We start from the raw sequence: 17,115 nt of genomic DNA on the forward strand, positions 1-17,115 counted from the left end.
CTGCTCCTCCATGACAGCATTTACTGTCTTAATCAGATGGCTTTTTTTCTTGTGGAGGACTAGTTGTATTTACTGTATAAACAGGTTTTGTTGTCAGAAGATGTGTCCAGTGCACTTGGTGAGGCTGCAGTCTTACGGAAATGAAAAATAACTGATTATATCACTAAAATCTGTATAGTATGTGTATACAATGCTGCAAAATTGAGATTGAGTGGCCAAGGTTAATTATGTTACTTTCAACTACTGAATAGTGCTTGACTTTGATACCTTTGTTGTATTTTGGGGTTTTACTTGTGTTTAGTATACATTCAGTGGAATAACCTACTTAACAAGCGGTCTGACATGTGTATGAACTTTTTTGAACTGTACCTTGGATTCAGGCCTATTGTGGAGTATTCCCTGTCCCAGCTGTTTCAGAAGGGTTAGAGTGGTAAAGGTGGTGTTACCTGCTTGCTGAAGTAGGTGGCTGTTGCTCATGTAGCAATTGTGCAGATGTATGCAATCCTGTTCAACCCTGCATTAAGACATGCTTGAGATACAGGGAAAAACTGCCTTACCTCTATGCCTAAAATATTGTTAAAATAGGATAAGAAGCCATTTCTTGGTTTGACAGCCATAGGTGATAAATACTGGGTGTTTGCTGTAGGAGGAAATGATGACTGAGCTGAGTAGTCTGTAGCAGAGCCAAGCTGGCACAGAGTTTGCCTTGTCAGAGGAGGTGAGTGCTCTGTGGCATCAAGATATTGTGGACTACTCTGTGGTGAGAGCTGTGTGGCAAAGTGCTATGTTAAAAATCTCTTGTGTTCAGCTTAATTGTTTTTGGAGTCAGTGTTGTTTACTATTTGGGTCAAGAAACAGATACTTCTGCAAGCAGTTTCCTTTTATAAAATGTCTCAAAGATACAGCTACTGAGAAACAGATTTGCTATGGACTGCATAGCAGATGCTTGCACTGGGCCCAGAGCTTAATTTAAAGTGCAAAACCATAGTTCTGACTTCTTCTAGTTTGTATTTTGTTTTAAAAAAAAAAAAAAAAGTTTTGATGTGTCCAAAACTCTTCTACATTCACGTTCGTTTATGATAGTTATACAATCATTGTATATATGCTGCTTTATTCTCTAGTGAAATCCATGTTGTTTTCTTCACATTGTTTATGTGGAAGAGAATTTTTATCCCATTTTGTTCTGTTTATTTCGTGGACAGACTTTGTCTTGTATAATAAACTTCCGTAAAATTCACTGACCAAGTGATTGTGTTAAGTTTTTTTTTTTTCCCCTGGCTACCATAATTTCTCTCCTTAAAGCAGTGAGATGATTGTGTTTACTCCTGTCTACTTCCCCTGTCTCCAGAGAATCATGCAGTAATTATGTGTATTTTCTTAATTGTACTGTGTCAAGAATTGGTGAAACTGAGCTATTTAATCTTTGTTCAGAAGAAATGGTGGACTTTCATTAGGAGAGCGATTCCTAAGTATTAAAAACTTAAAGGATGATATTTTGGGAACTCAATGTTTTTTTAAATCTAAACAAAAAAGTTTTCGTGTGGCATTTCCCTCAGGCTAGTATCTAACTGCAGAGACAAAATTTATTTCTGAAGTTTGCTCATTGAAGTAGTTCCTGCATGAAATGGAGACTCTGAACTTACTGTATAATGCTGTTATTCCCAGAGATATCCATGACTGTTAGATTAGGAAGCATTTATTAATTTGTCATTTCTTTCCTCTTCAGGCTGCCTATCACAGAGAGTGTTGGAACTGAATATGCTGAAAAATGCAGACAAGCAGAGGCACAAGATCTAGATGTAGTTGGAAATGATCAGCTTTTCTATAAACCAGGTAAAAAAAAAAAAAAACTTGGTTCCTATTATAAACTCAGATGTACCTGTTTGTTTTGTAAAAGACATAGTATTAAAAAGCAAACACCTTGTTTTCTGGAAACCACAATGTATAATGCTGTTGCATAGATATATGTGCATACATGTAGTTTATTGTATTGATAAACATATATATATGATGAAATACATCTGCAAGGAAAAGATACCACTCTTGGTATTATTGGATTCATGTCTTTATTTTGTTTTCCCATTTTCTGTCCATGTTATTTCTGTGTATACATGATTGTTGCTTTGAATTGCCTTTAGAGAGAAATTTGATTGCATTCCTTTCCTAGGAGCTCTGATAAAAGCAGTATGAGGCTGACTCACTTGTCAGGACAGCTCAGCTTCAAACTCTTACTGTGCCTCTTAATTTGCAAATTTGTTAATGTAGCTGATTTCCCAAGAAAAGGACATTTATGTGTTTTGTCTGTTCCGTGTGTTATTCTCTGAAATACTTTTTGTATTCCTTTGCTGATATACCAAAATTTGACAAACTGAGAAATTTTCTAGAAATTACTGTCCTTCAATACTTCTGCAAATTATGTGACCTCTGGAACTCAGGTAAGTGCTAAAGCCATTTGTTTGGTCTATCACCAGCTGAGAGGCAGTAGGTGCAGCTGGTCTGTCCAGCATGTGCAACACATCTGACCATCTGTCCTAACCACAAAAATACCATCTCTCGGTCACTGGACATTACATAAAATTTTGTGGGAGAGGAGGAGATTTTTGGAAGGTGAAAATGGAGGAATGAAGGGACTGGAAGCTTCAAATGTTGTGGTCTAGGAATGTCGTGTTCCCTAGTTTTTCATGTGCTTTACTAGTGAAGGAAGGACAGCAATGAGTTGACTAAGCATAAGTTCCTTAGATGTTTCTTTAAAAGTATAGTGGTATTGATTAATTCAAGGAAATACCATTAAATTTAATGACCTTCAGCTATTAAATCAGAATTCTGCCTGAGGCAGGCTAGCAACTTAATTTATCACAGAATCACTAGGTTGGAAAGGACCTTCAAGATCATCAAGTCCAACCATTAATCCAGTGCCACCATGTCCCCTAAACCATGTCCTGAAGTGCCACATCCACACGTTTTTTGAACACTTCCAGAGATGGCGACTCCACCACCTCCCTGGGCAGCCTGTTCCAATGCCTGACCACTTTCTCAGTGAAGAAATTTTTCCTAATATCCAATCTAAACCTCCCCTGGTGCAACTTGAGGCCATTTCCTCTTGTCCTACCACTAGTTACTTGGGAGAAGAGACCAACTTCCACGTCGCCACAACCCCCTTTCAGGTAGTTGTAGAGAGCGATAAGGTCTCCCCTCAGCCTCCTCTTCTCCAGACTAAACAACCGAAGTTCCCTCAGCTGCTCCTTATAAGATTTGTGCTGCAGACCCCTCACCAGCTTCGTTGCCCTTCTCTGGACATGCTCCAGCACCTCAACATCCTTTAGCAGCACTGGTGGCCTGCTTAATTTTGAATGGAACTGATGCTAACGCATTACTCCTGTAAAAGAAACAGTGCTATAACTTGGGCTTGCTAGGAAATATTTCTGTATGGTCATCCTGGTACTTTATTAAATAAATACCTATTTTTCTCTTGGTCTACCCTAAAATGTTTGTCCCTGAAATTTATACCTTCTAATATTTGTTCTTGCCTTCCAGTTGTAACTTAAACACAATCTAGTTTGCAAACAACCTTAAAAAAAATTACTAAAATATTAGCATGTACATACTCTCTTATTATTAATTTATTGCGTGTTTTCCTCGGTCCCTTTTTTCTCCTCTTCCTGCTGTCTGTGTCATGGTCTGGAGTCTCAGTTGCCTCAGGAACTGTTCCATGCAGTGTTGATGCCTGCCTCCTCTGGTTAGCGCTCTCCTCCCAGCTGTATGTGATCCAGTGGGGGACTGTAAGCAGACTGGGTAGTGACAAGACTGTAATATTCCTGCCACATTCTGGGTCCCAGCTACCAAATCCCACTTAGATGTAGAAGAACACAAAAACTTCAGAAAATCCTGGTTCTTACTGCTATCGAGACTGACTTACAGACAGATTCAGGAATATTATGTTAGGGTAATAAAATAAAGAAGCTCAGTGAGTGAGCATGAGATTTGAAATGTTAATTTTTATGGATTATAAATTTGTATGTTGTTAATGAGACTGCTGTTCTCAAATGGTACTATGTTAATCATGCATAAATCAGATTTCAAGAGCTCCAGGACCCATGTGTAAGTATCAGCTATATCAATCTGGAAGTGCATGTTCTATTTAAGAACATGAAAAATTGTCATAAATGATCAAGGATTTATCTCGACCAGGTCCTACCGCTCTAGTTATGTTGAGTACAAATGTAGTCAAGAAATAAGCAGCACAACACAGAAGTGAGAAACTGATTTGCCCTGAAGGTTTTAGAGTTGGTATCCCTTCTGTTGTTTCTTTCTTTCTGAATGCTGTTCTAACTGTAGATGATCTCTTCCATATAAATTGAGAAACTATTTTAAATCTTGCAGAGTTACTGAAACTGTTGTGGCGTTTGCTTGTGCCTTGGTATTTTATGAAGTTCTGTCGAGTTTAAATTTTGTGCTTTCCAGTTTTTTTGAAAGAGCATATGCTTTTATACTAAGGACAAATTCAAATGCTTAATTTGCTTCTCTGTCAGGAAAACTGAGATCATCAGGGAACTGTACTTAAGAGTTCTGGCTTCTATAGAACATGGTAGAAATGATACTGCTGTGAAATGGAAGTTGCAGTGATGAAATAAAAGCAGAAGAAAATACTTTATCACAACTGTTAGCCAAAACAAGTAGAGCATTAGCAGCTGTTCTTTCCTGGCCCATTGAGCTAGCTTTGCAATTCGTACCGGCTGCTTCCGAGTCAGACTTACACACACATTTGATTCAGTGAGCTCACAGGATGTTGTGCAGAGGGAAACCTTCCAGAGCTATGTGTGTGGGATACTTGCCTACTTTAAGCATCCTATACAAAACATTTATTTTTTTTTTTTAGAAGAATACCTGTATCATTATTTTCATGCAGCACTAATGATCATATTGGTTTTCAGAAAAAGATTGTGTCCTCAATTTGTTAGAGTGCGCCTTTTGATGGCTGCTTGGGTCATGTCAGTGTTCATCTGAAGCTGCCACTTTACTCCGAGGCCCAAGACTGTACTGTCTGCTCTAGATAGAAGTCTCACAGTTGTCATGGTATTAGTTCCCCAGGCAAACCGAGTAATGCTTCTATCAGTTTATACACAGCATACGTGTCTTGAAGAGGAAAAAAACCAAACCATACAGTTTTTTGTACTTGCAGCATCGACTAAATAGTTATATGGCTGCCAGTTCTCAAACTCTGCATATTGGTGGTGGCGAACATTGGATGACCGTTTACTTCTACTAGAATTTTATTCTAAACTTTTGTGCTTAGGAGAAGGTAAGATATTGCTGTCATAGAACTGTTGTATAAAAAGCAATATGGAAGACTTAGGTTTTACCAGTAAAAAGAGAGAGATACAAAATTGATTAAACTGATCTAATTATCCCGCAGGTACATGAATACTGGTGGTTGGTTATTTATTTCTGGTTTGTTCCTATGTGTTTTTAAAATACAATTCTTAATTGAATTTTAAATTAATGATTTCTTATTAATACATTGGGTTTTTTTACGAAGTTAGAGAAGCTCATAATGTGAATCCTACCTTTAAATCTTGTCCCTCTCTTTTTTTTTATAAGCAGTACTGTAGAACTGCTGCTGTCTTCTGTGTTTACTTTTAACACGTTTTTCAAAATTGCAGTCGTTACATGGAAAACCTGAGAGAGGTGGGAAGGCTATGTTGCTTTAGCAGGAATATGCTGACACTGGGATCTTTTTCCCTAGCAGCTTGAGATTTCTTGCAGCATTGGTCAAATCATGCTGAGCTGCTGATGTCTCAGTAGTGACATGTTTGTGCCAGGGGGAAGCCAGTCAGCCTTTGTAGAGCGTTGCTGTGACAGAACGCTATATATGAATTTTCCTGGGGAATATATTTAGAAACTTGACCAAAAGTATTTTAAAGAGGACAGTTAATATTTTCCAGGGATGCTCATAATATGTTCTGTTTCATTTGTTTAGTAGTGCTAAGTAAATCACTGTGCAATGATCACCTATAACTGTTGGATTACACAGAGTCTAGGTAAAGAACCTTTCTTATTGGAGAGTGTGGCTTCAGGAGAACTCTGTGTTTTAGTGCTTTATGAAACTCTTTTAATGAACTGTCCAGCTTTTGGGGTTTTGTTTTAATGTGGGAATAGCTCATTTTGTAATCCTTTATACTTGACAATTTGGGGTGGTTGGAGCACATTCAGGTATGGTACAGAGACAAAAAGTTGTTTTGCCTGCTTCTGCTCACTGCTGTGTTAGATTGTTAGTAAACCTTTGAAGAAAGGAAGCTGTAACTGTGCAGTCAGTCAGTTAGTTTATAGCCTTTTTTTTTTACAGTAAATATTACCTTTGTAAAAAGAATACTACATTTCTTTCCCACTACTATATGTATTTCATAGTTTTTATTATTTATATGCAAATAAGTAAGTAAATTTCACCATAGTACCTGGTGAAACTCATTTGAAATAGAAAAGCATTTCCACTTTTCTTTTCAGTATAGTGGGTTTTTTAGCCAAATTGTTTAAATATAACTTGCAAAATTGTTGCTTACCAAAGTCTTGTCCTGGTTTTCCCATCTACACCTGCTTCCACACCTGTTCAGTCACTCTTTTGTTTTTCATGGTCAAACTGACAGCAGGTTGCTGAGCAGAAATTCATGGTATCACTGTAAGCGTTTTGTCCTGTGTTATGTAGTGCTGATGGTGACTAACTCCTGCCAAGAGACTGCAGGATGTAGTATCACATTGAAAGATCATCATGATACTTACCAGACTTGTTTTAAATGCCACATGGTAGAAATATAGAGGTCTTTGTATCAAAGTATGGGTTATTTTGTACTGTGGATCCAATAAGCTTTAAGGCAAACAGCATATGGCTACGTGAATAAGGCATATTTTTTTTTTTTTAGTGTTGTCAAAAAAGTTCTTGGGAACAGGGGTAGATCTGGCAGTTGTAATGCAAACTATGCAAAAATAATATTTTTTTAAATTAAGATAAAAGCATATAGAATTACAGAATTGTATACATCCTTGATACTGACAGTAACTTATAAGAAGAAGCAGTGTCTTTCAGAGCTGCTACCAGTAAAACAGCAGTTGCATAAACACAGAATATCTCTTCAATCTATTAATATTTAAAAGTATTAATTCTATTAATACTTACAAGTATGTGACTCTAATTTGGTAGAAGTTAGCTTTCCAAATACTGTGACTGTGTTTTCCTGCTGTTCTTTCCCTTTCTCTATTGAAATAACTTACTCTTGGTTATTTGTATGCCTAGATACTTCATTGTCTCAGTGTGAAACAAGTGATGGGTCGTCTATACCAATAACTAACCATAAGTATATGGATATGCCTATAGCCAAACACAGGGAAGAGGTAATTTAATTGTGCTTTCTCTCATTATGGAATAAAGCTGAATATTGTGTTTTGTTTTGTTGGTTTTTTTGTTTAGTTTGTTTGGTATTTTTTTCCAGAAGGAAACTTTGGTTCCTGTTTTAAGCATTGTACAAAACCTTTGTTCATTGTACAAAACCATTGTATAAAAATTCTTAGAGGAGGAAACATGGCTGTTATACTTTCTGTTTATAAATACTATTAAAATATGTCCACGAGTGTGTGCCCAGGTTCTTTTTCTGTGTCTTCTAATGTGTTTTAGGAGTCCAGTTATCTACAGATGCCTAGGAGATGACAGAAAATATATCATAGTGTTTTATAGAGATTTTATATGTGGCCTAGAAGCTATTGATATTTCAAATCTTCTTGAAACTTGTTTTAAGTTTTTTTGTAGACTTATGAGCTTTCTTGAAAAATTGTTTCAGATAGTGTCTGTGATAGAAAGCAATTCAGTTGTGATTGTACAAGGAGCAACTGGCAGTGGTAAGAGTACACAGATTCCACAATATATTTTGGACTATTGCATTCAGCAATCTGTCTACTGCAACATCGCCGTTACCCAGCCTCGCAAAATTGGTGCCAGCAGCATTGCCAGGTGGATTAGTAAGGAACGATCGTGGACACTAGGTGGATTTGTAGGATACCAGGTATAAGAACATTTCAAATTCTATTTAAAAATACATAAAGAAGTACTATATCTTCTTTCTTCATTACTTTTAAGCATATCTAGCATATTACAGAAGTAATTACAGAGAATCTGCTTATAAAGTGGAATTGCAGGTTTCTAGCTGTCCCCTGTTAAACATTCATAATTAAGTGTTTAAGCTTTTGAAGTTGAACAACTGTAAATGCTAGTGAGACTCCAACAGAAAGATTTAATTGTCTGCATTCTGATAATCAGACACATCTATATTATTCATCGTTGAAATTGTTGCAGGAGAACCATATTCTGTCACTTTGCCTTTAAACTCTTTACTTAACATACTTGATTTGTTTGATTTTTTTTTTTTACATATCTGACAGATAAATATAGTACTCTCATGCATTTATGGCCAGATTGTTTCATGAATGTCCTGTCATTTCCTCTTAACTTGTGAAAAACTTGAATTAGTTTCTCCTCCTGAGTTTATCTCCTCCTTTTGTTTTGTCAAACTTGGCTTCAAACTCAGTTATGTCCCTCCATTTATAAACTTGATGCCACTTTCAATTTTTGACACAGATACGATGCTTTAATTGGCTCTTTGTCAATAATCACAATAAACTGCTGTGATCCTTGTGTCACTGGTAGTTTAACAGCAGTCTCTGGACTAGCTTCTCTGGGTCCTAAGGCTGAGGGGTTCACACTGGTGGTGGTGGTAGGAGGATGCTTATGGAGAGTTGTCTGCTTCAGGAGTCCTTTGCTGGGAGGAATACGTTTGCTTTTTCTTCCTCTCCTCTCTTGCTCTGTATATTAGTGGAAAGATCTGTATGTGTACCTTTTAAAAAAGCCTTTGAAGAATTCTTCTCAGGCTAGACCCCCCAACACGGAATTTTGATCTTTTACTTTATAAACTTCAGGTGTTTTAAAGTTGTGGGGTTTTTTAATTTCCCCCAAAGAAAATGTTTGTGGTTAACTGGTTTGGGGCTTTCAAGAACACATTTGTACAGACACTTTTACAAGAGTGAATAATTTTGGTGGATTTATGCTATGTTTCATTTTGGAGTTTTTTAGATGCCTGTTCCTGTAAGTACATTAAATATCTTTTCCCATCTATATTATTTTTCTCACTGTGTTAGGTAAGCTTAGAGAACGTTTCCACAACGGAGACAAGGTTGCTGTACATGACAACTGGAGTTCTTCTTCAGAAAGTAGTTTGTGCCAAAAGCCTAGCTGAATTCACACACATTTTCATTGATGAAGTAAGTTGATGGAAATAAGTTTAAATTTTGTATTAAGAAAACCACCTTCTCTTTTGTCTCTCTTACCATGCTAGAGAAAGAAAAATGCAGACATCGCCTTGAAAAGGTGCCTTGTAGAAATTGTGTAAGCTAATATTTCTTGAAATAGGCTTGTCTCGGTGATCCTTTGAGCAACAAAGTTTAGAACTGAGGGTGTGGGGAGGATTTTTGGGAGCGCTTAACTTTTAATATGAACACCTTGAAATGTTTTCTGAAGTCCAACATGTGGATTTCAAGACCCTCTCCAGGTAGGCCTATTAGGAGGAGGCAGCTAGTTTTTCTTACTTGGCTATTACAGCCCTTAGAAAGAGTCTTTACTCTTCAGGGATGTCCCAAAAAATAAAATAGCCCTCTGAAAATTCTCTGTTTTCTGGCTGGATTTACAGTCCACTCATGTGGATTCATTATTACTGCTGTCACTTCACTAAAAAATGAAGAAAATACACAAATCCCAGAAAAACCTACAAGTATATTTTTACATGTTTTTATGCTTATTTTCTGTGTATTTGACTGTTAAACATAGTCAGATGTGAAATTGTGCTTTCACAAACCATGAATGCAAATGACATGTAAGGTGTAGGACTTAAATCTTGGGATGTAGTGACACAGAAGAGGACTTACAGTTTGTTTTTTTGTTTTTTTTATGCTGGTTTTCATTTTTATTCTGTTACGGTATTGTAGCTGAGAGTGACTTTGATTCTTGGATATTTGAGAAGCAGGGAGGCAATACTTGGTATACCATTAGACTTACAGTAATAATGAAGGCTGTCATGACTGCGCTTGAAATGGCACATTGAAAGCCTGGAAGAGCTTGAGCAAATATATATACTTTTGTATGAAGAAACTTTAGGACTTCATTCAAATGGACAAAAGAACCAAAAAACCTCAAATCCTAAGGAATTGTACCACTTGCCTTCATGGGCAAGGTTTGAGACTACTCATCAGAGTCTTGAAAACCTTAACATTTTTACGCCAACGATAAGGAAGATTGGATGTAAGTTTAACAATACAAGATGCATACACAGAGAAATGTTAGATTGTCCCTTTAGTTTTAAAAATTATTAATTGGATAGGAAAATTAATGAGTTAAGTTTTTGGGCCCCTTATGCAGGAGAAGAGATTTATGCGGAGATTTTTCAAAGCTTGTGTTCTTGGATGCTGTAATTTGAACTGATAGTATCAGCTTGTACCACTTCTTTCAGCAGTTACTAGCTTTCAGGACTGTGTTTTTTGCTTCCCCAGCCAAAACTCTAGTCCCTCTTGTTCCCCATATGCTACTTTTTTCCGCACCTCTACCTCACAGATTATGATCTTGACCCAATAGTAACCATTTTAACAACCACATGTTCTTCACTGCGTTCTTAATTGCAGGTCTCAGCCCTCTTAGGGTGTTGCACATATTTAGGAACATACCTAAACAAACCTAGGTCAAATAATCATGACTTCTTACAGCAAGACCATGCTGTCAGTCTGAAAACTGCCTTAGCTGAATCGTTTTTGTAATGGGGCAGTATTGAGTATATCTTTATGTTAGAATATGCTAATTACCTTACAGAGAATGAATCTTGACCTTTGAAGCTAGAGCTCCAGAAAAAGCTGCTGCACTTAAATATATTTAACTGTAATCAAGAAAGGGATATGATAATGATTGATAATGTTGAGAAGAAGTATTTATTGAACTGTAAGGAGCAGTCTGAAAAGTCATGTGCTAGGATATATAGAAAGAATTGAGTAGAAAATAATGTTTTAGAAAGCCTTTGTGTATTTTTATCGTAGCTAGAAGCCATTGGGAACAAGGGGTATCTATTCAATTTGCTTAGATTTTAGACAAGTCAATGTAGTCCCTGCCTGAATCATTTGTGATCTTACCAGTACAATTGACTTACCCAACTTCATTATCACTTCAGCTGTTATTGTCAGCTCTAGTAGAACTAGTGGCTAGAGCTCACAATTGGTTTTCTAGTCATTATTCTACAATTTTCATCACTTAATATTGGCATACAATTTTCATGAAGGGTGCTGTAGTCATGGGAACAGCTGTGTTGGGATTTTAAAATGTGATTAACATGCATGGTCTTAAAAGGTGTGTTTTCTTCTATGACAATGTATTGCTGTTCCAAGTTACAAAAATAAAACATGAAATTGAGTAGCAAAGGAAGAAATAATCAAAAAGAGCATAAATTAGTTATAATTAAATTGTGGCTAATGTCTTCCAGGTGCATGAGCGTACAGAAGAAATGGATTTCTTGCTTCTGGTGATCCGTAAACTGTTGCGTACAAATTCACAGTCTGTAAAGGTAGGTTCAAAGCATATTCTGCTACTTCTTGCAAGAGTAAATTTTTACATGTTTTTGAGCTACAGAGGGCATGTTTTAAAGAACTTACTATAAACCTGTCATTACGTTTTACTAAAATATTTTGTTTGCCACTCTTCATAAGCAAGCCAGCTAAAGGGCATTCTTTTCCTGGCTGCTATAATGTGTTCTGAGAGAGTTTTTTTTTCCCCCCTCATGTTAAAATGCATTAGTTTCTAAATTCTGCTTAAGGCTAAAAAAATGCAAGATGGATATTTGACTAGAATTACATATTGGGTATTGAGGGCAGTGCTTATCCTTAGTTAAATAAGGTAGCATTAACTCTTGGAAACACTGAGCTTTTTTTTTTTTTTTTACTGAGACAACATATTTGGAAAAATAGCAAAAGCCAGTAATGCTGTATTGTAATCTCTAGGCAGAACTGGTAATGAAACGCAGCTGAGATTTTTTCCGTGCATGTTAGGTAATTGTGCTTTGTACTAAAGCAGAGTTTGCAGAGGTTTAGCATGACATATTTAGTCCTTGTCTTGAAGTAATTGACTCTTGAATTGCAAGAAATTAATTACAGGTGATAGCTAGGCTAACTAGGTATATTTCTGTGCAGCTACTTGGGACTGCAGAAATTTTGTGAGACTCTAAGTGTTCCTTACGTGCATCGGTTAATTGTTCAGTTAATGTGGACTATTCTGTTCAAAACAGATAGAACCTGAATCTGCGCTGGCTATTTTAGTTGCTATTGGAAGAAAATCTGTTTTCTTCAGTAAAATCCACTACATTGATTCAGACTCAGATAACTTGGTCTTTAGATCTTCCAAGCATGCTCTCACTCACTGGAAGTGCCCTTCCAGTTGGCATAGGGCATGTCTGTGCACTTTACATCTTTCACTTTCTATCCCTTTTTCTTGCCAATAAGAAGACTCACTTGTCTTTCAATACAGACACAGTAGTGTGAAGCTATCCAGCCTTTCTTAGCACTTGGGTCTGCCTACGGAGAATACCAAATAATTTGATCATACTCAGTTTGAAGAGTTTGCATAAATTCGTTGAAACCAAGAGAAAACTTATTTGACCAACTTCAAAATTGCTATAGTAACATATTTAAAGCTGGGTTATAATTACAGTTACTGCTTTTATAGGAGTAAGCCCATCTTTTGATGGAGTTGCAGGCACTGATATCTAATCTGACGTTAAAATACTTAGTGCACACTTTCTTTCTTTTGAAGACCGTGTAGAGATCATAAGCTTAAGGAAGAGTACAATAAGTTTCTAGGTTGAACTTTTACCACAGGAGAAAATTTTCCATGTTGTCTGCCCTAGGCATCTGGCGTGATCCATTCTCTTACAGGTGCTTACCTTTCTCCACATGCTACCTAGGGAATCTTAAGCATTTAGCTTTGTCTTAAATGTACTTATACCTGTAGTAACCAAAATTAGACCATAAGACAGCATAAAGAATAAGTGGAGATTCCAGCATAGCATGGCATTTTGTGTTAAAATTTGTTTTACATTTACTGTGCATTTTTTAACAGGTAATATTGATGTCTGCTTCCATCAACTGTAAAGAATTTGCTGATTACTTTGCACTTCCAGTTCATAATGGTCTGAATCCAGCCTGTGTATTTAAGGTAGAAGGCAAACCTTATGCAATTGAAGAATATTACCTTGATGATTTGAAGCACACTGTTCAGTTCAAGGTATTGTAAATATAAATATATTTCTTTGGACCTGGTAAGAAAGAAATTGGAATAGTCAATGAAATGCTGTGTAATAAAATTACAAATAATCAATTTCACGTTACAGTTCTAGAATTAATATATGATGATAAAACAGGACTGTCCTTACCAGCAGCCTAGTTTTTCTTTTCATGTAACAGAAATGGAATGTAAAGGGCTGGGAATTTTAAGTAATAGGTGGCATTTTGTTTTGTAATTTGCATCCAAGATGAACAATGTCAAAATCTGTGCACAAAGTAACGTATGAGGATTTTTAGATCTCTTTGAATACAGCTGACAAACTCAGGGAATATTTCCTGGATTGGTTCATGTTGCTGTTATATATCAAAGTCAGAAAGAGTTAGGAAATTAAGAGGATCATCAGATCCTCTTATCAGATCACCAGATAAAAGAAGCATTTATTATTAGAAGTTTGATGTTATGAAGTTGGCTTCTCTATCAACTGAGGCTCACATGCTTTGTATTTTTTCTTTTTTTTAATAGTCCCGGCAGTGTTATGTGGTAGTTTTGAACATATTTATGTTGTAGCCATGTAGGCCACAGTGGCAAATGTGTAATTTTGAGTAACAAAAATGTTAGAATCATAGATACCCACCAAATACTTGGTGGCCACTTAACAGCCTGTATGGCTACACTAGAGAATTGCTGCTCTAACACCTAAGGAGGGTAGTAGTAATGGCTGAAGATTCATTTGCTGTTCAATCTTTAGCCTATAGAATGCATGGTATATTTGTTTGTAGAGCACCTGACATGCTGTTGTAGCATGTGTCTGCATAGACAACAGATAATGAAGGAATAAATGTAAGTTTGAATTAATCTGCTATCTGTAGTTTTATAGTAGGAGTTTGTTTTACAGTTGAGAAACAGCTGTGTAGGAATTTGAGTGTCTGAACTCCTTCATTACTATGGTCTGAGGCAAAGTAAACACACTAAAGCAAAGTAGAAAAAATGCACTTAGGCTTTAATCGTAGCAATCACTCTAAAAATAACAGGGGTATGGGAGTAATTATTGGTCAATTTTGATAATTCAGAACACTGTTGTAATGTTAATACAATGAAGAAAATGGAATGTACTTAAAAAGTGGCAGTATATGAACATTCTGTTATTTAAGTTGCATCCCTCAATTCTACAGAAGCTAAATTAGAGAAATAAAACAAATGTGTATTTTATGGGAAACCCAGAAGAAAATAATTGCTTATGCTGTGCACAGCACAAGCATTGGTTATGCCTGAACACAGGCAAGCTAAAATAAAAGGTTGTGAACTGTTGAAGTTTTAATGCAGCCAAAAAAAAAACTAAATGCAGATAGCAGTTGGCACATCAGTTTTTATACATTAGTATGGCAGCTCAGATAGATAATATGGAGGAAATTATGTAATACATGATTTTTGTAAAAAATTTTTGATGATAGATGACAGAAAAAAAAATAAGCAAGAAATTCAGCAAGAAGTCTACTTTAGTCACGTTGCATTTGCCATAGCTGCACTTTGAGCTGAATGTCAGCTGCCACACCTTTCGCCTCAAAGATCATGAGCAAAAGCAACTGCTTTCAGGGCTTACACCTTTTTATATTTTTTATGTTCTCTGTGTATACGAGCATTTGGCTTTGATTTCTTTTTTTTTAAAGTGTTCATCTGTTTCTTTGTGTTGTGTTGTGTGGTGTTAGTAGCTATAGCCATTCTGTTGTGTAGAAGAGGAGTATGATTGTCCAAGAAGTTATTTGTACCTTAGGGCAACAAAAGAAGTACATAAGTGCTCTTGATTTTGATTTGCTGTTGGTGGGGTTTTTTTGTGGGGGTTCGTTTTGTTTTGTTTGTTTGTTATTAATATATATGAAAAAAAGAAGAAATTGAATTAGAAAGCACTGATGTTTGATCTCGCATCTTGTTTCTTATGGTGCTACGTGTGAAGATTTTGTCTGAATAGTAGTTTTCTTTAAAAAAACACACTTAAAAACATGGAAGGTCTAAGAAGGTTTATGTAACATACTAATAAAAACGAAACCAGAGCCTGAGTGTTAAGGCAGTTAATGAGTTAACACTGCCCTATGGAAGCAGGGGCACATCCGTCGTTGCACTAAAATCAAAATCGGATAGATAGCTGCCTGAGGTACAGGCTTCAGGCTTTAGCTCTTAATATTTTATTTTTACCTATAAAAGCCTGTAAAATTCGCATAAGAGTAACAGAAGTTAAAAGAAAAAACAGTCTTTGCTTTTTATATAGAATTTTTCCAAATTTCCTCCTGATTTTAAAATTAATAACTATAAAATCAGATAACATAAATCATAATTCATTCCCTAAAGCATCTTGATCAGAATCAGTTTAGTTGTTTGTAACTGTCTCATTTGCTGTAAGGTACGAAGCTTTGTCCCTTCTCCAAAAAATCCTAGAATAATTGAATGTTACTGTATAAATCTAGGATCCTTTTATGAATCCTGCAGAGCTCTTGGCTTGAATGTGTCACTCTGTCATTTCTGTAGGTGATGTTTTAAAACTGCTTGAAAATAAAGAATTTCTTTGAGCAGTTCTGACCTGGATAATTTGGGAATTAACTGATATCAGTTATGATTTAGAAGATAAATAGAAATGTCAGTCATTATTTTTTCTTCTGTTTGCAGTAAACCCTTTGCTATGGCTAGGGTTTAGCTTCAGCTAGACATCTAGCTGAATCAAAGATAAAGCATTCCACTTAAATTGTTTTATTTGTAGGAAAGAATAAAAATAAGAGGGAAGGAAAGGAGAAGCACTCTTCAGTGCAGCACTGGCTTACCCTTGTCCAGATAATTGTGTCATTTATAGGTTGCTACTGTTTAATCTTTGAGTACAGACTTACTAAAAGTAGTTTATTTTTCTTTTGGCTTAATGGCCTTTGGAAGCACATTGTTCTGGATGTTTAACTGGATCATTGGTTAATTCTGTGAGCAGATTTTAAAATTGTAAGCAACTGGGAGGTCTAGGTGTTAGTCTTTGGCAGATCTGTGAAATACCACGTCTCTACTTCTTACTTAAGGCAAGAGAGTCACATTTTTGGCTTGCAAATGTAAAAACTCCTTCATATCCATAGAACTGAAGTCAGAGTCCAGATGAAAGGTAGTGAACCGCTGTCAAAAGCTATTCCAATTGTGTTTTATTATTTGTCAGCTCTGACTGGGCTTTTGGACATCGTTACCTTTTATTAGGAGTGATGTGGCAGCCTTGAAGTGTTAAAGAATACTAAAGGTACAACTGATAACAAAACTGAAAAGACAAATTTGACAGTTACTGAAGCAGGGATAATCTAAAAAGAAAAGTCTTATGTTCAAGCAGCCTAGAAAAGATAAATTCCTTAGCTTATCACATGTATTAGAAAATAAAAAAAGTACTACTGTCATGGTTTAACCCCAGCCAGCAATTAGGTACCACACAGCTGCTTGCTTGCTCACTCCCCTCCAGCAGGATGGGAGCGAGAATTGGGAGAGTAAAAGTAAGAAATGTGGGTTGAGATAAGAACAGTTTAGTAATTGAAATTAAATAATAATAAACTGTAATTTAAAAGGAGAATAACAAAAAGAGAGAGAAATAAAATCCATGAAAGACAAGTGATGCAAATAAAAAAAAAAAAAAATGCTCACCACCAACCCACTGATGCCCAGTCCCTGAGCAGCAACCCCCTTGCCAACTTTCCCCCAGCTTATATGCTGAGCATGATGTCATATGGTATGGAATATCCCTGGGGTCAGTTGTCTCA

At 36.2% G+C, this 17,115-nt stretch overlaps 1 protein-coding gene across 1 annotated transcript in view; it reads left to right on the top strand.

Annotated features, from left to right (window-relative positions):
• The window catches only part of TDRD9 (tudor domain containing 9), a 66,980-nt gene that overhangs the window by 3,188 nt on the left and 46,677 nt on the right, over window positions 1-17,115 (top strand). The window contains exons 2-7 of the mRNA XM_010292980.1: window positions 1,727-1,833; window positions 7,286-7,383; window positions 7,827-8,048; window positions 9,178-9,300; window positions 11,556-11,636; window positions 13,184-13,348. Coding sequence (XP_010291282.1) covers window positions 1,727-1,833; window positions 7,286-7,383; window positions 7,827-8,048; window positions 9,178-9,300; window positions 11,556-11,636; window positions 13,184-13,348 — 796 coding nt within the window. The remainder of the gene's footprint in view (window positions 1-1,726; window positions 1,834-7,285; window positions 7,384-7,826; window positions 8,049-9,177; window positions 9,301-11,555; window positions 11,637-13,183; window positions 13,349-17,115) is intronic.

This window comes from Phaethon lepturus, unplaced genomic scaffold (assembly GCF_000687285.1).
Source record: "Phaethon lepturus isolate BGI_N335 unplaced genomic scaffold, ASM68728v1 scaffold7678, whole genome shotgun sequence".
NCBI classification, from domain to species: Eukaryota; Metazoa; Chordata; class Aves; order Phaethontiformes; family Phaethontidae; genus Phaethon; species Phaethon lepturus.